Source organism: Typha angustifolia, chromosome 15, assembly GCF_048772165.1.
Source record: "Typha angustifolia cultivar Huaian chromosome 15, ASM4877216v1, whole genome shotgun sequence".
Lineage (NCBI taxonomy): Eukaryota > Viridiplantae > Streptophyta > Magnoliopsida > Poales > Typhaceae > Typha > Typha angustifolia.
Window position 1 is genome coordinate 222,926 of NC_133253.1, and position 20,326 is coordinate 243,251.

Consider the following 20,326-nt stretch of genomic DNA (forward strand, 5'->3'; position numbering starts at 1 on the left):
AGCCAGAGATCGTGAGACCAAAACCGACACTTTCAGATTCATCAACTCTGGTCGTCATCTATCACGAGCTGAACAAAGAGGCGTGCAGCATACATCTACATCAAGAGCAACTCCAATGGCCGGGACCTCGTGGTGGGCCACCTTCTCTCATTTACCACATCTAATAGTTAAAAGTGCTGCTGGACCAACCTCTAACCTTTAGTAGAGTACATCTATCATCTATAGTAAAATTAGCAGTTGCTTTTTTCTCGATGACAGAAGAAATAACGAGTTTACCCATAATTTATAAAATAATATTATAGAAAAATTATTTGATGGTGTGGTAGATTTATTTAATGACTCGACTCGATTTATGATTCAACAGTATGATTGGCTTGAAGGAATAGCTTGACAACACGATGTCATGAAGGCAAATATCGACGATGTTTATTTTGGAGTAATTATTCAGCGATGTATATGGCTTGAAGTATAGACAACTTAGTATATTAGTTAAAAGTTCGGTAAAATTTAAATAACTCTATGTCTAAATGAGGATTAGTTTTTTTTGCTAAACTCGTATTAACTTTTGGGGGCATCGAGGAAGGATAAAAAAGGAAAAAAAGTATCACGATGGAAATAGCTCCACACCAATCTGAAGTCGACAACGCGAGGTTGGAAGGGCTGGGAATTGGGAATTGGGAATTGGGAATTGGCAAATGAGAAAAGTCTCAATTAAATACACTTTGGACACTTCCACTCACTACTCTAGTGGTACAAAAATTTCAGCGAAAGGCTACCACTTGGAAAGTTCTGGTACTGACTGCTTTTAGTGATGCAAACCTCCACTATGTCCATATATCTCCTCCATCACCACCACCACCACCACCACCACCACCACCACCACCATCGCCACCACCAGCAGCAGCTGCAGCATTGTGATGTGCTATCCTGGATGATGCCAATGGTTGGCCCACTTTGAGAAGTAAAAAACCCCCTATCATTGCCACAGAAGACCGGACAAAAATGGCCAACCCACCCACATCCCCCTTCTGTGTATCATCGCCTAAAAATGAAACATCTTTTAGCTCATCAAGGAGCATTTTATATTCTGATCTCTGACTAAAAAGTTTTGCCAGAATTCTTTTTGAATGAATAGGAGGTGGTTAAAGTAGCAGATCGGAAGTTTATCAGAGGAGGAGGGGTTTTCAGAAGAACAATACTGAAAGTTTGGTGGTAGTATGAAAAGGTACTCCAAAAAAGAGAAAAATAAAAAGGAAGGAAATGTGAAGCTGAAGCAATGCAATGCAATGCAATGCAATGAGAGATAATATACAAGGACACCCCGGGGCCCCACTCTTGTGCTTATCGGTTAGTGATTGGAATCTCTGAAAAATAGAAAGAAAAAAAGAAAAAGTGATTGAGATAGGTTTCTTTTTCTTATTTTTTCCTCCTCTTTCTTTTTGATCATCCCTCTTGATGAGTATTACTAATACCCAGCATGATCCCCAACACAAATATAAATTATTATTTTTTTAATTTTTTTATAAATAAAGAATTTTTATACGTTTGAATATAAATACAATAAAGAAGAGCGAGATATAGATTACGGTTGAAACTTGAAAGCGTTCGTTTTGTTGTCTTCTTCCCCGCCCATGGAAAACCACCATGAGATATTTGAAAGGTCCAATATATTTTGTCCGTGATCCACTTTTGCTTTCTTATCATAGCTTCCTTGAAAGAACCGAGTCTTATTTTTATACTCTAAGCTGAGAAAGAGAGAGAAAAAGAAAGAGATATTTCTCGCCCTGTAGTTAACACATCTGTTTGTGTCTTTCTCGTTATTTTTGGTGTATCAGAACTCAGACCCACTAAGACCCATAAGCCATAAAGCTATTAGCAAAGTCTCTCTCTCTCTCTCTCTCTCTCTCTCTCTTCCCTTTTGTGTGGATTCCTTTTGTTGCAGGGAAGATGGTATCTCGGTGAAGGGCCTGAGTGGTTTTCTCTCTGAGGGTTAATAATGGGTAACTGCTGGTTTAGGGTGAACCCGTCTATTCACAGGGTATCTTCTAACGCTAAGTCAGGTAATTCTCTTGGTTTTTTTTTCTTCTAATTTAACCTTTTCTTCTTTCATGCTACTTTTTGAGTGGTTTTGTATTTAGATGTTTTATTGAATCAAACTACTTATCCTGATCCGTGCGTTTCTGTTTTAAATTAAGATATCCAAAATCCTGGTTGCTATAGGATCTTCAATCTGGTTCTTTTGTGCACGCATGTTGATACTGGGAGTCCAGTTTGGGGAAAAGACATGTCAGCTTGGAGATTTTTTTTGAAAAGAATCATTCTTTTCTTGATATATTCTTCATTGCAAAAAGATACAAGAAGTTTCAAAATTTCCTCTTTTTTAAAGTTCCTTACTTTTGCTGTTTCTGTTTACAATTCAGTTGTTCTCCATTTCTGTGGATAGCCAAAGTTACTTCCTTTTTCTGCTCTTATTTGTTGTATCGTTTGATTGTGTATTTTATCCATCTTTAGGCAGATTGTTTTTCTTTTCTTTCTGTACATATTCTAAACTCATCTATAAATTTATCGATTACAGAGTCTCCGAAAATCCAGAGCCCGTCAGTGAAAGAAAGAGAGGAGAATAGCAGATTGCCCTCCAACCCCAAAGAAGTTGAGGACTTGCGACGTGATACTGCTACAAATCCTTTGATAGCATTCACATTTGATGAGCTCAAGACAATTACAGGGAACTTCAGGCAGGATTCTGTTTTAGGTGGAGGGGGTTTTGGAAGTGTTTATAAAGGTTATATAACTGAAGAATTTAGGGAGGGAATTCAGCCTTTACAAGTAGCCGTCAAGGTCCATGATGGTGATAACAGTTGTCAGGGTCATAGGGAATGGCTGGTACCTTTCCTATAAACAACTTTTTCTATTATGTTGTTCAATTTCTTTCTTTATTTGTTTCTTTAGGTTAGGAATAAACTCTGCTAATCATCTTATTGGATTTTTTTAATACCTTTTGCAGGCAGAAGTTATATTTCTTGGGCAACTTTCTCATCCAAATTTGGTGAAATTGGTCGGGTATTGCTGTGAAGACGAGCACAGAGTACTAATATATGAGTTCATGCCCCGAGGAAGTGTGGAGTCAAATCTTTTTTCAAGTAATATCGCTCATTCATCATTTAACTTTTGCTAGTTTGTTGCCATTTAGACAAAAGAAAAAAAAAAGTAGAAGGATCTATACCATGAAATTGCAGTATTTTTTTTTCTTTTGAAAGAGAAACCATGAAATTGTAGTCATTATCTTTTAACATCGTGTTCTTCTTATGCTCATTGTCAAGATAATATTTAATTTACTAGAGTAATGATAACTCAGTGTTATTGCTTTGAATGTCTCATATATACATTGAATTTCTCTATTCAATTCTCAGCTAGGAATTTCCTAATAAATTAACAGTAGTTACACTACTAAATTATAAGTAATCTCCAATGAGGAAATGTACAGAACTTTTGTTGCTTCTTTTCCTTCTCATTCTTCCTTTCCCATTAGCTATGATTCTATAAGAACTCTATCCATCTTCTGTTGGCTGATTCTATGCTTCCTCATGTAGGAGTATTGCTTCCTCTTCCATGGTCTACCAGAATGAAAATTGCATATGGTGCTGCAAAGGGGCTTGCTTTCCTCCATGAAGCTGAAAAGCCAGTAATATATCGAGATTTTAAAACATCAAATATACTGCTTGACCAGGTTAGTAAACTCAAACTATTTTGTTGTCTTATACAGTCACATTGCTATACCAGTTAATTGGTATTTGTTACCAAAAGATTGACTACGTAATATGCTGTTGAAGCTCTGAAAAGGTTAACTACCACAACAAAGGTTGGACTGGCGAGACATTTTACGTATGATCAGCTTGCGGTAGGATCTGATTATTTGAAAATTATGAGGATTGCTGATACATACTCTCTTACACCCTAGACAGCTTCTGGAATAGTTAAGTATATTTAAAAGGATCTTATCATATCCCCAAGAGACAAAAGGATTTATACATAGGTTTACACTAGAGAAGGAAAAGAGGATCTGAACAAAATTAAGTCCTATAAGTAAAAGCATGGCTAAACATGTTGTACCTCCGAAGTCCCAATTTTCTCAGTCAGAAGCAAGAATTAAAATGAAGGGAACCAAAACCAATCAGAGATATTAGGCTTCTATTATTCTCTCAAAGAAAGCTTTCAAAATTTGTTTCTTTATAACTATCACTACATTTGTCTTGCATTCTGTATTGTTATCCTTCAATACCTAGTTTTATATGTGTACGTGATTGTTTTCTCTTTTCCTTTTTTATAATACATGCAGGACTACAACGCGAAGCTTTCTGATTTTGGTCTTGCAAAAGATGGACCAGTTGGTGACAAATCCCATGTGTCTACTCGTATTATGGGAACTTACGGATATGCTGCCCCGGAGTACATAATGACAGGTATTTAGATTATAGACATTTCTTGAGTCACCTAAAATCTGCTCTTGCTTATTTTCACTAGTAGATTTTTTTCATTGAGCTGGTAGATGAATGTTACATGGCAATAACTTATTTAGGACCTTAAAGGTATCCAAATATGTCTTTTGGAGGTTGATTTTTAATTAATTATCTAAAGAGATATGCTAATGTTGAGGTCTGGAATTACTAGAATTGCAGTACGCTTTTCTGTTCAGTACATTTGAGTAATAGGTTGTTTGAAAGGATCAATGTAGCTAAAAACTTTCCAAGAACATCATGATGGTAATCATGTAGAAATATGAGAAGTAATCGGCTCAACTCTGTTCTTTCTTCCTCTTGGTATTCTGGTTTCTTTGCCACAATTCTTTGAAATTTGACTTTGAAACTTCTTACATTTCCAGAAATGTTAAGGTTCTTAATGACCATGATTTTTTGATATCCATTTCAAGTGAAGCCTTTACCTTTAAGTTGACAACAGCTTCATCGTTCAGTATCCATCTTGTTCATATTTTATTGATATTAGTAGTCTCAGCTGCTTGTTTTCCCTTTGGTGCGGCCAATTACTTTGACAGCACACTCTCTGATGCATTAACCATGAACGGAGGATGGATGGTCTAGTTACTTTGACAACTCCCTTTTCTATGTAAGATGAATATGTGTGATGCCCATTAGAAAATTCTGAAAAGAATGACTTATGATAATGCATGTTTAATTCTGTGATCTCCTTATCCTGAGGCACGAGTTGCTCATCAGTTCAAAGGGTTTATTTGAAAGGTTATATTGAATTGTGAAACTTAAAACGCTAGTGTTTTCTTCTCTGTAAAGTTTTAAATGATTTTGTTTAAGCTATGATGACTAATGAAGACTTTGTCTGGAAGCAGGCATTACTTTTTTGTGGTGAATGCTTGATATAAATGCTCATTCGATATATATTTCCTTCTGTCCTTATTTAGGGCATTTGACTGCCATGAGTGACGTTTATAGCTACGGAGTCGTCTTACTCGAGCTCCTTACCGGCAGAAAATCATTAGACAAGTCCCGGCCCGTTCGAGAACAGACCCTTGCTGACTGGGCCTTTCCATTGCTTACCCAGAAGAAGAAGATCCTTAATATTGTAGATCCAAGGCTTAATGGTGACTATCCTATTAAAGCTGTTCACAAGACAGCAATGCTGGCCTACCACTGTCTCAATCGTAATCCGAAGGCAAGGCCCTTTATGCGAGACATTGTCGACTCGCTGGAACCTCTTCAGCCACCTGCTGAAGCGCCAAGTAGTAGTTGATTTCTAGCTCTTGATTAGCTTGACAGAAGCACGCTGTATTACTGATTATTTGTCTTACTCCCAAGGACATAGGTTTTGCTTAGGATGGTCATCTGCGTCCATCTGTTGGAATGTATCGCTTTGTATTAGAATGTGCATGAATTGCTTAACTTGCAGTTTGCTCTACCTTGGATCATATATTGTACCAAAGTTAGCATTGATATATGTATATCACTTTGTGTCCAGATTTGTTTTCTGCAGAAAAGGACTGAGAAGGAAAATTGAAAAGAAAAACAAAGGAAGCTTAAAAGAATAAAGTTATAGATGCTAAAGAATTATAAATTTTCAACGTTATATCATATCACAGAATGCATGCTTGATCATCTCATCAAAATCAGATACATCTAGCTTAAGGTTTATGCACAATCTTTTTCATTATCTTTACAGGGAATAACTAAATTTGTACTTTTATCCTGTCTGAGGTTGTATCAGTCCAGTGGAGCTGGCTGCTGGCTGCTGACTGGAATTTTTCTTTCCTCGATTCACCAAATGCATATCCAAATAATTACTAGGTTATCGTCTCCTCGGGATCTGGTTTATTACTCTCAGTATGTTCCAATGAGGGAAGTTAAAAAATCTTTTCTCCGAGCAGTAAGATGCTTGCTAGAATAGAAGATGAATGCTATGCTCGTAAATCTCTTGAAAGCCTTTTGGTATCTGTCAGAGAGAAAGTGAGTTCTTGGATGTCTCTGGCCTAATGTTAATATGAGAAATCTATGAAGAAATGGGTACCAAGAACTGACTGGAGCTGAATCTTCTACAGTTTACTCTTTCAAAGTGAGTCCTTTTCTACAATGGGCAAGCATGGCACTATGTTAGTCATAGTCTATTTGACGACTTTTCTTGTTAATGCAAGAGGAATTATTCAAATGGAGGAGTGCCCAAGAGTCTTTATTTGGGATGGAGATGTTATTATTTAATTATTCTTGTGACAAATACCAATTTGTCTTTAGACATATGGGACACGAGTAATAAAGACAGAAACGTAGCCAATGCCATCAGTGCTATTGGATTGTTATATATATATATATATATATATATATATATATATATATATATATATATATATATATATATATCTAATCCAAAACATCTAGCAAAACTTGGATATGTTCTAGGATTATGCAGTTGTTATTCAAACATTAGGCTCCTATCTTTGAGATAAATATCAAGACATGCCATCTAGCTATCTTTGAGCCCTAAGAAGCCCAACCTTATGGCATAAGAGATGCGAATAATATAGAAGGAAAAGAGAGTAGTGAGATGAGCTAAAAGTTGCTGAATGTGGTTTAGATTGAAACTGCTAAAATGAACAACACAATGAGACTCGTCCGTATTCTTATTGGGTTTATATGGCTTCTCAATACCTACCTAACACCTCATGGACTCTTTGACTTCTCAAAGTAAATAGTAAAGGATACCGTGATAATTTATATTGTCCTTCTATTGTGTTAAAGTATATACGGGAAGTAATGCCTGCTGAATCATAGTGTTCTATAAGACTTCTTTTTATGCGATCTTGATGTCTCCAGGAGTGCCAATTGCATCATTGTGTTCATGAACGAACCCGTAGAGAAGGTTTGTGGAGAGTAACTGAGGCTAAAGTTTCTACTACCTCTATATATCGATTCAAAAAGATTTGGTAACAGCAAAAGATATGGTTTGTTTAAGATAAAATACTAACCTTATCTAGAGGTTAATCGTGCATATCTGATAATACTTCGATCGCACCTACTTAAAATCTTCTTATTATGATGATCCTAAAATTATTAGATGCACCTAATCGAATTTATTGTTGTTGACCCACACGGACCCGACAGACAAATCCAAGATGAAACCCAAAACCACCTAGGCCATAAAAACTAAAAAGCCATGCATGCGTGCATGGTATATATTTTTTGGTATAATATATTTTATTTGGTTCTCTCTCCATCTCATATGGGATTCTATGCATAATATTTGGAAAGAGGGTAGAGGAACAGGCGGAGGAGATTGATATGTTGCTCATATTTGATCAGAAAACAACTCCGCTTCTCAAGACTCCTTCCTCTCTCTGCTTTCCTCCGAAATTACCAAACCACCCTTCTCCACCTCTCTTGGACTTCTACTATTACCTTATAAAAGCCATGTCATTGAGCGCTTCTCCCTGATGCATCTCTTCTCCACGTCGCCGGTAATTCTTCTCTTCGCCGATGCCATCCCTGTCTTTTGATCTCCTTTGGGCCCTGTTTCATCGTTTTCTTTGCTTTATACTCGCAAGATTGGATTTCTTTTTTCCTTTTTCTTTATGCGCTTTTTTTTGTTGTTGTTTTGATTGGAGACAAAAAGAATTCTTCTTCTCTCTCTGTCTCTGTCTTTGCGGGGTGATCAAGGTTTTAGGGGTTTTGTGCCATTTAAGCTGCATTAGATGAGACCGTGAGGATCAAGTTTAGTTTTTTTTTTTTTTTTAAACCCTTTGCATCGTAGGTCTTGGCTTTTCTTTCTACTGTTGAAAATGTTGTGACGTCGAGTCAATGCGGTGATGATCTATTGGCGACAAAGATCTTTCTTTTGTTTGTTTATGTAGGACTGTGTTAGATATGTGTCTTCTAGTCTATATTCGCTCGGTAGAATAATGGTTTGTTGAGTGAATTCGGAAAGATTGAATTCTCCCGCTATTGCTTCTATTCTTTATACAAGAAAGAAAACAAAACAAAACAAAAAAAAAAACCTCCTCTCTTTTGATCTATTACGCATTCAGTTTGAAAGTAGTGAGGTCATCAGGTGATTCAATTCCCGACATCCTGATATTATCAGATCGTAGAGAACTTTCCTTAATATATCTTAGTTTGAGATGTACCTGTGGAGAATATTTGCTCTTTGATCATGGGGGACTTGCCTCAATTGGATACTTTTGGTTCAAGAAGATGAAACCTTTGTTATCAACAATTTTACTATTTTGCGGTGTCTAATGTTTTACTTGTTGAAGGTATGTCATGTCTGACCTGGTTTTGTTCTCTCTTTGTGTGAAGATTGTTTCATTTGCAATATGGAAGGAGAAAGTAGTAGTAGTAATAGTAGTAGTAGTAAAGCGTACAGAAGAAGAGTGAGGTTTCTTGGAGAGATTCCAAATGCTACTCTAGGGAACTCGCAAGATGAAGAACCTGGCACTAGCCAAATATTGTTCCAACTAGAAGGAACATCAACACAGGAGAGGATGTCTTTTGCTTCCAGAAATATTACTTACTTCAACAAATCTTCACAATGCGCAGAGCTCGGGCGTGATACAGCCCTGTTTGACAGCTTGACCATACAGAGGAATCGATGTGATCAGAAGGCTGCTTCAAGTAATTACCACGAAACATCTATAGAGGATCTTAATCAAGACACGGCAAACTTGCCAGATGAGCATTCTTTGGCATCAGCACTGGAGGATGTAGGTTGTAAAGACGGCATTTCAGATTTACCTCCTACTTGTTCATCAGATGAGCACCCCTGTACCAGTTGCACAAACGAAGCCCCACAATCCAGTCGAAAGATAAATGCTCTCGATAAGGGAAAGTTTCTGAAGGTAAATGGCGATGTACTCAGGAACCAAACACCAGTGAGCTTACTAGGTGACTATCGAGAGCAATCGCAAAGTTTTCCAGTAAACTCTAGAATTATGCCGGTAAACCCTGAAATATATAACGTTCAGGTCCTTCGTGGTGTTTCTAGTAAGGAATCTGAGTTTGTGCCTTCTGTCTTTCGGCCGCAATGCTATCCGGATCATCATATGCTGGCCTACGTTCCTTATCAGAGTATGATCCAGTCAAATATGGCATGGCATGATGTTGAGGAAAATACACACACCAGATTGCAGGAAGTGTATGCTTGCCTTCAACTGCTCCAAAATCAAGGATCCGAACAGAATCAAGTTCTAAATGGTCCAACTGCTGCTGTCGCACATCCACAATATATAGAGATGCCCAACCCTCACCAAATAGGGGAAGGAAGTCAAGACTCTTCTTGGAGCAACACTGTTGTTAATGTGGGATATGATCGGTTAGATGCATCGCTGATGAATACGTACCCTCAAAGATCTTACTGTCAGGGTTTATGTGGTAAAGATGAGGGACATGTGATTAGATATGGTGAGAAGCCAACGTATCCTTTTTCACTAACTCGTTCATCCGGACAATTCTCACAGAGTCTGATGCTAGACCAAGTTGGCAACCAGACTCCCGATGACAGGATCTTAACTCTGTCTCATGAATTCAACTCACCTAGAACCACTAAATCTGCTTTTGTTGCTACTTCCCGATCACCATGTCATGTTGAAATGAAGGGAAATGTATATCCTTCTGATGATCCTGACCTCGCTCTTACTCTGAGCAAGCTCCACATTGACGGACAAAACTCCTGGTGCTCGTCTACTGATTATTCTGAATCTAAACAATTTATGGGATTACGCCGGATGAAATTCAGCTCAGAAGATGTAGTTGGGCCAAAAATCCATATATTGGCAAAGGATCAGAAAGGTTGCTGCTACTTGCAAAGAGTACTCACAGAGGGAACTGCGGAAGATATCGAGGTCGTCTTTATTGGGGTTATTGATCATTTTGTTGGTCTTATGACTGATCCCATTGGGAACTATCTTGTACAAAAGCTTATTGAAGTATGTACTGAGGATCAAAGGACGCATATAGTTTATGAAATTACTAGAACTCCAGGCGAGCTCATTAGCCTCTCATGTGATAAGCATGGGTATGTATCTTGCATGAAGTTGATGTCATTAATCATTATATTGACCTCCTCACTGATTTTTTTTCCTTGTCCTTGGTTTCACTTTATTTACAATATGCAGAACTCGTCCTGTTCAAAGGATAATAGAAACCATCAGAAGGCCAGAGCAAATTTGCTTGCTTGTTTCAGCTTTGAGTCTTGATGTCTACTCTTTGATGAAGGATGTCAATGGTAGTCATGTTTCACAGCTCTGCTTAAAACATCTTCTGCCTGAACACAGCGGGGTATGGAGTATACATTTTTCTGCAAACTGAGTAGGCTCTTCTTTTTTAATTTTTGGTTTTGTCTCATCATGCTAAAGTGATCCTTATGATCAAAGTAAATATTCTACCCTCTCTCTTGCCACTTGGAAATGATCATCTTTATAGATAAGAAAGGAATATAAGATAAACAGCTCAAAATTTTTACCAGTGCATAAGGATAACCCTTCTGAGTGTAGTATAAGATTAAAACCTCTCTCAGAATTTTCTGACACAAAATTTTCTACTATTCACTGTAAGCAGTGCATCAAAAATTTCTTCTTATGAATTTTGGTATGTTCTTTTGTCTGTTGTCAAGGTTATAACTGCTATATCTTAATGAATTCAGGTTTCCTAAATCATCTTTCTATTGAAAAGTTTTAGATCCCTTTACAGTCCTCTCTCTGAAACTCTGCTTCATCAGTTCTGTTCTCATCTTCTTTACTCTTTTGCTTAATACAGATAGTCCTGTCCCTGATTGTACAAACTAAGGATGTTTCATTCTTCTCCTGATTGTCGATATCAATTATTCTAACTCTGTATATGCTTTTTTTTGGAGAATATCAATCCTTGTTCATGCTTATTGTAATTCGGGAATTGTAGTGCATAGTAGAAAAAGTTTTTCTCGTCTTTTTCCTGTTACCTCTTTTCTGTTTTTGAGCTGTTTTAGTGTCAGAATTATTTACCACCTCTCCTGAATAATTTACTTCTATCAAAGTGGTCCTTGTAACTAAAAGAAAAGAAGATGCATGACAGAACTGATGCTGGTTTCTACAAGGTAACTTATTAGTTAATACATCAAGATTAATCCCTAAGGGACACCTTTATGTACTCAAAGTGATATCATGGGGGAATTCTTTCCCCTTATTTTGGCTGGAAAATATAGAGTGCATCATCCTTTTTTTCTCAATATGCCACACTAATACAGTACTCGTGCAGACTTGTATTTTGCTAGCTTTGACATATATAAGGTGATGAACTTTCGTCTGTTCGTTGTGACCATCAATAGCAACCTATTACTGTTTTTGCAGTTCCTTTTGGATTCTGCCACTGCTCACTGTTTTGATTTAGCAAAAGACCGTCAAGGCTGTTGTGTTCTTCAAAAGTGCATCTCTCATTCTAGCAATGAGAAGAAACATCAACTGATATCTGCTCTCACAACTCGTGCTTTAATCCTTTCGGAAGACAGATATGGGTATACTTCAGAGTTCCTTTTTGTTCCCTTGATTTAAGAAGAAAACTATTACTCATGATCTATATTAGCTGATTGACATTGGATTTCTTCTTCTTCTCCTTTGTTAATTTTTTTACACTACTTCCTAAATCCAATCCTGATATTGTTGGCATAGTAGCCATCATATATTCGTGTAGCAATATATTTTCATTTAGTTTCATCACTTTGATGTCGTTAAATCTTGCAGGAACTATGTGATCCAATACATTCTTGGTCAGGAAATTCCTTGGGCGACTGCAAAGATACTAAATCAATTGGATGGTCATTATGGGATTTTATCTCTGCAGAAATATAGTAGCAACGTCGTAGAGAAATGTCTTTGTCTTGCTGGGGATGCCAGGCGTGTGAAAATCCTCCAGGAACTGCTGCATGATCCTTCACTCCTCCAGATCTTGCTAGGTGAATATGGAAACTATGTCATTCAATCAGCTCTTAAAATAAGCAAGGTAAAAGTTATACGATCTCTTTATATACAACTCTTAAGCCCTTGTGGTTCTGATTCTGATTCCGATTCCAATTAATCTATTAAGCAGGGGCCACTCTATGATGCTTTCGTTGACGCTATCAAGCCCCATGTTCCGGTACTTCGCAACAGCCCGTATGGGAGAAGAGTTCTATCCTGCGCAAGACTGAAGAATAAACTATCGTGATTCTATTTCGTCAATGTGGTCTCTGGATCACTGAGATTTTGTAGTGCAGAGCCTAGTTGTAAGTTGTAACAAACAGCAGCAAGGTAATGTCAATATCTGTAGGTTTTAGGATGGGGGGGATTCAGCTTGAAATGGTGCAGAAGTCTGCAGCATAACTCATTTATGTTGTTCGGTTCTAAGAACGAATTAATTTGCTACTTGTAGAGTTATGTAGGTACACGTAGGATTTGTGGAGGTCATTGCGGTGAATATTGTATTCAAAACTGCAGATTATTTTTCATGTCTTTATAATCTATATACTCTTCATAATAGCTCCTGTTCATAACACATATGTGATATATTTTCTTTCTCGCAAAGGATTTGGCTCCAGTTTATTTGACGTTCAGAACACAACAATGTTAGGCTAATGAGGCCATCTGATTGGCCTTATATTATAACAAATAGCTCACACTATAATTATCATACAAAATACTTGCTTGAGGCGAGCACGGCGAGAAGAGGGAGTATACTTCCTTGTTTCATAAGCCCACGGTCACTTAGATCTAACCTAGTATACTAATTAACATCTACGCTCTCCTCTCCTCTTCCGTCAAATATTTGTACATTTACCTATTACTATTTTATTCTTAAGAAAATATCATCTCAATTACTCTCTCTTCTCCTTTTCCATCCATATTAAATAGTATTTTAGTTATTTGACAAATGATCATTTCAATTTTATTTATTGCATATTATACTAATATACAACTAAACACTAAAATAACTGGTATAAACTCTCTTATACTAGTATATATAAAAAAAAAAATTATAATAGCTACACTAGTCTTGGCCTTTCCATAAATCAAAATTCCTGTGAGAACAGGTAAAGAAGAAACTATAAGCAGTATAATATCTCTTGCTCATTCAAAAGCGAGAAATATCTGATACTAACAAAAGTTTCCCATAATATAAATGATGCACAGGAAAAAGAAGTTTGGATATGGTCCAACTGAAAGAAACCATTTGCACAGATCCTTGTTTACAGAGGCTCAAACTCTCGTCTTAAAATTATTTTATTCTGAATTTCTTATGAAATCTAAAGGTTACCATAGTGGAGCTTCAAGCTTCAACAAGAACATTTATGGTTCGAAAACCATATTCTCTGCCTCCTTCTTTATTGAGTGGAAGAGCACCGACGAAAGATAGCGTTCACCAAAGCTTGGAAAAATCACCTGTACCCAGTGCAAGAAAAGGAAACAATTTTGAGCAATAAAAGAAACAGAATGCAGTAAGTTACCACCCAAAAAGCACCAGCAAAAGTGCAGATTAAAATCAGTCAACAATTATGAGGGAAGTATATTAACATGGGAAAGTATAAATGGAAGCATCACAAAAGTAATTACTAGACAGCTCAAGGTAAAAGGGTTTCAATTAAGTATATCAACATAGACAAGGTCCTACCAGCAATTTGTGTTTATACTCTGATTAATTGACTACATGACTCAAATATCCAGAGAAAGACCGATGAAAGACAGAATACAAGAGAAGTATATATGCATCGAAAAAAGTGAGAACTTACAACAATAAGCTTTCCCTTGTTTTCTGGCCTTTGTGCAATCTTTATGGCAGCAGCGGTGGCGGCCCCAGATGATATACCAACCTGAAATAGAGAAGCAACTTACCATCACCATTAAAGGATCTCCCACCATGGCACAGACACATCTAAATTTTAGAAAAAAAAGTGAAAACTACTGAGAAACTGATGTTTGCTTTTGCAACTCACCAGGAGCCCTTCTTTCAAGGCTAGAAGCTTAGCCATCTCAATAGATTCATCACTGGAGACCTGGAAAATGCACATAACAACAAGAACAAGGTCAAAGGCTGCACAATACAAGTTTTCTATGAAGTCCTTTTAAGCATTGAGGGGTACGTAACTTCCTAATGAAATTCATATCTACAAGAACCTTATTCTGAACTACCAACATTGTTGCTTAAAATCTAAATCAATTTGAGTCTCATGTTCGAATCTAAACATCAATGATAGATAGCTTTATTTTATACTGACTCTACTACAAATGTGCTTTGGTGCTTCACAATCTTACCTTTATGGGGTTTAATTACCACCTTGGGATAATGTGAAATTAATCATCCTTAGTATCTACTCAACAGGATGATATATTCAATGGAAGAACTAATGCCATTCTCCAGTCCAGGACTTATGTTTGGTCTGCACTAGACTGTGCATGGGATGACTAGAATGGAGGAAACTCTTCATACAAAACACCAACATTACTCTAAGCATTAATATCAATCATCAAACATACAAGAATGATGATGTATTTCTTTTATCACATCTATCTACAAATAATCTTCCTATTTGTGTCTTCCAAGCTGTCATAGACCCTTCGCGAGTTAAATCGGTTGTCAGTTTTTGCTTGTACAGTTAAAAGCATGCCATATGTAGCCCATTGTACAATACTATGTTGTGTGCATTTCCATGTCACAGGGGAGCTTATCATCACTCAACAACCCTCATAAGTGGTCATGACAGATTATGTGCCAAACTTGGTGGCTGATTCACCTTAATTTGAAACTAAAAAAGGTAATGAGGTAGACCAGGAGACTAGACCAGTGTAATAGGACAAATAAAGCACTGGATTTAGTCTACATTAGTATGTTTCTTCTCATTCATGTCATGCAAGACAACAGAATTGACCACATACAGGGGTTGATAATAGGCATGAAAACATGCCATAGTAGAAACTTTTTTTAAAGTGGAACAGACAAAGAAGTAACAAAAACAGTACAATCATATTTAATTCATATAGACTAAAAGGTTGTTCTGTTAATGTTTTAGTCCAACTTGAATGAACTTTAGGAGCGCAAAGGCTCATCTTTCATTGGCTTCCTACTATTATAAGATCTTAGAGTGCCTCCTTCCTCTAACACCAGCAACTAGACCCCAATTTCAAGTTTCTATTGACCTATCTTACCTTCATTTGGTATTGTCCTCAGGCCTATTGTACTAGGGCTGTCAAAAAAGCTTGTGGGCTTAGCTCGAGTTCTAAATGAGCTGAGTCGTCCGGATATTTTAGGCTCAAATGTGTTATCTAGCCAAGCCGAACTGGAGCTAGCTCGCTCGAGCCCTGCTCGATTAGGCTAGACATGGGTTACATGAATGCAATCCATTTGTTTTTGACAGCCTGTGACCTACCACCACATGAAGACAAAAAAATAATGTCACCTTTCCACTTAAATGGATAAAACCCACCAGCAGCATGTGACCCACCACCAAGGTGAAGTTTCCTGTCACTATTCCTCGGTCTACAACAGCCATGAGCAGAGAAGAAGGCTTCCTTCCTCTCCTCTTTCATGCCCCGATGGAGATCGCTTCGCCCCCTTGTCTCTAGATGGAACCATCAAGGTGTGGGATAACCACTCTGGCTCAATAGTGGCAGATTGGAAGGACCCAGATGTGGAGTCCACAATTTCTTGCATTTTATGTTATTAAATTGAAAAAAAATACTGATGCTCTTCCATTATTACTTCTCTTTCAAAGTTCCCCATTTGCTTCTTCTGCTCTCCGTTGCCAATCGGTGAACACTCTTCTATGCCCGCCCCTAAACCCTCCCATCAGGCTGGAGAAGGGCTGAAGCGAGCTCGAGCTGGAAAAACCCAATAATCGAGCCGAACCAAGCTGGGCTCAGCTTGCTCAAGTTCGGCTCATTTACACCCCTATGTTGTATCATTCAAAAATAATATCTATTTATTCAGTACTCATTTTTTTCCAGTTCCACCTCCGTAAGTGAACCTAGGCTTTTTCGAGCGGCAACAATGCCCACTCTATTTGTTCTTCTGTATGGTGCCACAGGAGCCCTTGGCTTGTAGCAAGGCCAAATTACTCAATGTTAATTTTAATATTATTTTGATATGTATAGCATACCACCTAACAAATAGCACATAATAGTGAGAGTGCCATTACTTATCATGAACCTCTTCCTTGACCCAGTGCTCCCCTCTCCAACTATTGTCACTGTTTCAAATAACCTCCCTAATAGACTTCCCAAACTTTATAAGTTCATCACGCTTTGCAAATATCCTTATACGCATGCATTGAGGATGACCTTTCTAGTGGTTGACAATAAATAGTTCAAACTTCTGCCGTGTTGCTATTACATGACATGATAATAAAGCTAGACCGCCTCCCAATTATACTCTTATCAAATAATTCAAGACCGACTATGCTAACTCAGGAAGGAGACCAATACTGGTGCCACCAACAATGAAGCACAACTGCACAATCCATAAGATCAGAAACATTATTTAATTCTTACTTGGATAACTTCATCAAGGAGGTTAACATCCAAAACACCAGGAATAAAGCCAGCACCAATCCCTTGGATCTTATGTGGGCCTGAGACAATCAAAAAACATCATGCAGATGAAATATGTCAACAAACACATACCGATGCAGGACAGAAAATGATGGTTATATTATCTCTTACTAATAAATGGACAATGGGTTTTGATATTTTAAGCTATACATAGAAGATGAGGGCATGCTATAAAATGATAAACAGCATAAACTTTGCATGCAACAACAACTTGGTGTGGTCAAGAGGAAACATGGAACTGTGTCATTGCGCAACTAGCAATGCTTGACCACTGACCAGGAAGGTCAAAAGAAAGTATATAAGATGCAGAAAAGAAACTCGTACTAATTCATATATTCAGAATGTCAACTTTACAGTAGCTTTCTGGTGCTAGTAAGAAGGAAAAGTACACTAGATAGACAACATCATGTGGTAAGAATCATATGAAGACTTTTAGCCACATATTATTGCCTTGTATGTTCTAGGAAAAGAGGAAAAAAAAATTATAATGACCTACCAGGCTTTCCACCAGATAGAATTGCACTTTCTGCTGGTTCCACACCGTACAGCTTCAAACAAAATAAAGTAGATCAGTGCAGATATGTGCAAGTTTTATGCACTAAGCTGCAAAATAGAACCACTGAATAGATTATTAAAGATAAAATTTTTTACCTTAATATCAGGATTTTGTTCCTTGAGATATTTCCCTGTTCCAGTAATTGTACCCCCAGTTCCAATGCCAGAGACAAAGATATCCACTTTGCCAGCTGTTCCTTTCCAGATCTCTGGTCCAGTTGTTTCATAGTGAACCTGTTATCCAAACACAGATATGGTCAAATAGTGTTCCACATGGCAGGTCAAACTTTTATACAGCAATGAATGATGGATACCTTAGGGTTAGATGGATTCTCAAATTGTTGAAGAACATACGAATTGGGTGTCTTCGCAGCCAGTTCCTCAGCCTTTTGAACAGCACCTTTCATACCCAAAACTGGATCAGTGAGGACCAGTTCAGCACCAAAAGCCTTGAGGATTATCCTTCTCTCTAGGCTCATGGAAGCTGGCATCGTGAGGGTGAGCTTGTAACCCTTGGCGGCAGCCATAAAGGCCAGTCCTATGCCAGTGTTACCGCTGGTAGGCTCAATAAGGACGCTCTTTAAAAATCATTTCAGGCACAAAGAAATATGGAGAACATCAGGTTAATATAACACTAATATTTGGCAGCACATGCTTGCAGATAACCATAATTTATTCTCTAAAGTTGCTTGACATTGTAGGTCTAGGTTATAATGCAGGTCCAAAGCTAAGTCCCAGTAGATTTAAGTAAGAGAAAACCTTGGGATGCTTACTTCCTTCTTTTGAGTATCTTTGGTCATTTAGCAATAATCATAGGCAAACAAGAACAAGATTTTTCTATATTAAAATTCCATTTCAGAGCTTGTCTTGGTCTCATTCAGGCTGGCTCTAGAATTCTCTACCAAAGAAGTTGCTGACCTTTCCAGGAGTAATAAGGCCTTTCTCCTCTGCATCAGTGATCATACTATAACCAATCCTGCCAGTCACAAATCACCAAATAAAAAGAAACGATTAGAGAGGACATAAAACCTCCTTTCTCACATGGTATAACAGATGAAAAATTAAAGTAAAAAACTTGCCTATCCTTAACACTGGAGCAGGGCTCCATCATCTCAAGCTTAGCAGCAATTCGAGCAACACAACCATCCACGACATTGTTGAGATACACCAGTGGAGTATTACCTATCAACTGGAAATTTTGCAAAAGCAAGACAATTACAAATGGTAACCCAATTCAAAACAGAAGATTCCCGATACTTAGCTAGAGAGACTGAGTAGATAACATACTTCAGTGACATTATTTGCTATCGCGGGACTGACTTCACCCATTTTGCAGGTTTACTGCGAGAAAGTAAGAGTTTATAAATAAAACACAAAGAAAAAGATAGTAAGAAGTCTGTTTTCCTCTCTGTTGCAAAAGATATCACTAATCACTCCACCAATTATTAATTCTACGTTTGAGTCTTATTGCTATTAAAATCTAGCGCTCATATTTCTGTTAACATCTCCCAATAGCGTGCCAAAAAAGTAAGAAGATTGCATGCCCAAAACACACGCCCGATCCTTGATTAACAACAGATCTGAAATTTAATTTTTTTTTAAATACACCAAAAGGAATGAAATTTCTGTTTTGAAAGCAAGTTCTTAACGATTTACATGAAACTTAACAACCGATCTTGAATACAAGCACATCGAATGTATCTAAATCTCAAAAAGATCATCCGATCATCCGAGAAGGCAAAAAGTGAAATTTTTTCGGCACTGAACTAACCGAAGGACGAACCCAGAATCCTGTGAGAACCGAAATCTCTCAGATGCCAAGGCTAGCAGAATGGGGGATGAGATTAATTTTCTACCTAAAACAAACGCCTTATTGTTGCAAATGGCAGCGTAGTCTCCGTTGAAATTGTCGGAAGACGAGACTTTCAATGGATGACGCAAATCGAGCTTTGGATGCTTCTCGAAAATCGAAACAATACTTCCCTACAAAATCTGTGTGCTGCATTCCACCCAGAAATATATATAATAGATAGATAGATAGATATCCATCATTAGCTGAATTTAATTAATCATAATTAAAATACAACTGAGATGTGAAAAAGAGAGAGACTATTTTATATTTGTATAAATTATTAAGATAGTTTAAAAGCTATCTAATATTATAGTACAACAAAAATATTTTATTTTATATGAGGAAAAATTATTGAAATGTTTTATAATATAAAATTCAAAAAGAGTATTTAATTATTTTTATATTTATTTTTTAATTTGATAATGATTTGGTAGAAATATTTTATTAAAAATTAATTATAATGATAATTCTAAAAGAGTCAAAACAAACAAAATTTAGTACTGATTTTAATATTTTATAAAATGCAATGACAATTATAATATTTAAAATTTGCAGTAAGAATTATAATATATATAAAAATATATATTTTTATATTCAGTGATTATGAGTCAGTATATTATAGGCCATAGATAAAGATATTAATTCTTCCTAATAAATAGATCAGATACAATTAAGCAAATATATTTTTAAGAAATGGGTTGAAGCAAAGGTAAATCATACGCATATAATAATACTCTCTGATAAAAAATTTACTAAATATAAATTATATATAAATATATATATATATATATATATATATATATATATGAATGGAGGAGTATCAATTGCTAAGCTATAAGCTATAATAGTGGCTTGACCGA

General features: G+C 36.9%; 3 protein-coding genes across 6 annotated transcripts; 2 read left to right on the forward strand and 1 right to left on the reverse strand.

Moving 5' to 3' along the window:
* The first annotated feature begins 1,635 nt into the window (after nt 1-1,635).
* LOC140777425 (probable serine/threonine-protein kinase PBL16) lies at nt 1,636-5,984 on the forward strand. Its single transcript, XM_073121523.1, has 6 exons — nt 1,636-2,060; nt 2,576-2,883; nt 3,005-3,140; nt 3,591-3,727; nt 4,337-4,460; nt 5,432-5,984. Exons 1-6 carry the CDS (start codon nt 1,997-1,999, stop codon nt 5,758-5,760), a joined length of 1,098 nt encoding a protein of 365 aa, XP_072977624.1. The 5' UTR covers nt 1,636-1,996; the 3' UTR covers nt 5,761-5,984.
* A 1,813-nt stretch (nt 5,985-7,797) lies between these two features.
* Nucleotides 7,798-12,967, forward strand: LOC140777424 (uncharacterized). Of its 2 annotated transcripts, XM_073121521.1 has the most exons (6): nt 7,798-7,972; nt 8,811-10,524; nt 10,625-10,787; nt 11,834-11,997; nt 12,224-12,482; nt 12,570-12,967. In XM_073121521.1, the coding sequence occupies exons 2-6, from the start codon at nt 8,828-8,830 to the stop codon at nt 12,684-12,686; spliced, it is 2,400 nt and encodes a 799-aa protein (XP_072977622.1). In that variant the 5' UTR covers nt 7,798-7,972; nt 8,811-8,827; the 3' UTR covers nt 12,687-12,967. The 2 variants fall into 2 exon arrangements, with proteins under 2 accessions (XP_072977622.1, XP_072977623.1); XM_073121522.1 differs by lacking the exon at nt 7,798-7,972 and having other exon boundaries at nt 8,268-10,524.
* Nucleotides 12,968-13,563: 596 nt separating this feature from the next.
* Nucleotides 13,564-19,628, reverse strand: LOC140777420 (cysteine synthase). 3 transcript variants are annotated; one of them, XM_073121515.1, is made up of 11 exons: nt 19,471-19,628; nt 18,902-18,955; nt 18,694-18,803; nt 18,533-18,590; nt 17,929-18,192; nt 17,711-17,848; nt 17,556-17,607; nt 17,000-17,079; nt 14,449-14,508; nt 14,245-14,325; nt 13,564-13,897 (listed from the first exon to the last, which is right to left on the reverse strand). In XM_073121515.1, the coding sequence occupies exons 2-11, from the start codon at nt 18,941-18,943 to the stop codon at nt 13,805-13,807; spliced, it is 978 nt and encodes a 325-aa protein (XP_072977616.1). In that variant the 5' UTR covers nt 18,944-18,955; nt 19,471-19,628; the 3' UTR covers nt 13,564-13,804. The 3 variants fall into 3 exon arrangements, with proteins under 3 accessions (XP_072977616.1, XP_072977617.1, XP_072977615.1); XM_073121516.1 differs by having other exon boundaries at nt 19,398-19,579; XM_073121514.1 differs by having other exon boundaries at nt 19,386-19,579.
* Nucleotides 19,629-20,326: the final 698 nt, after the last annotated feature.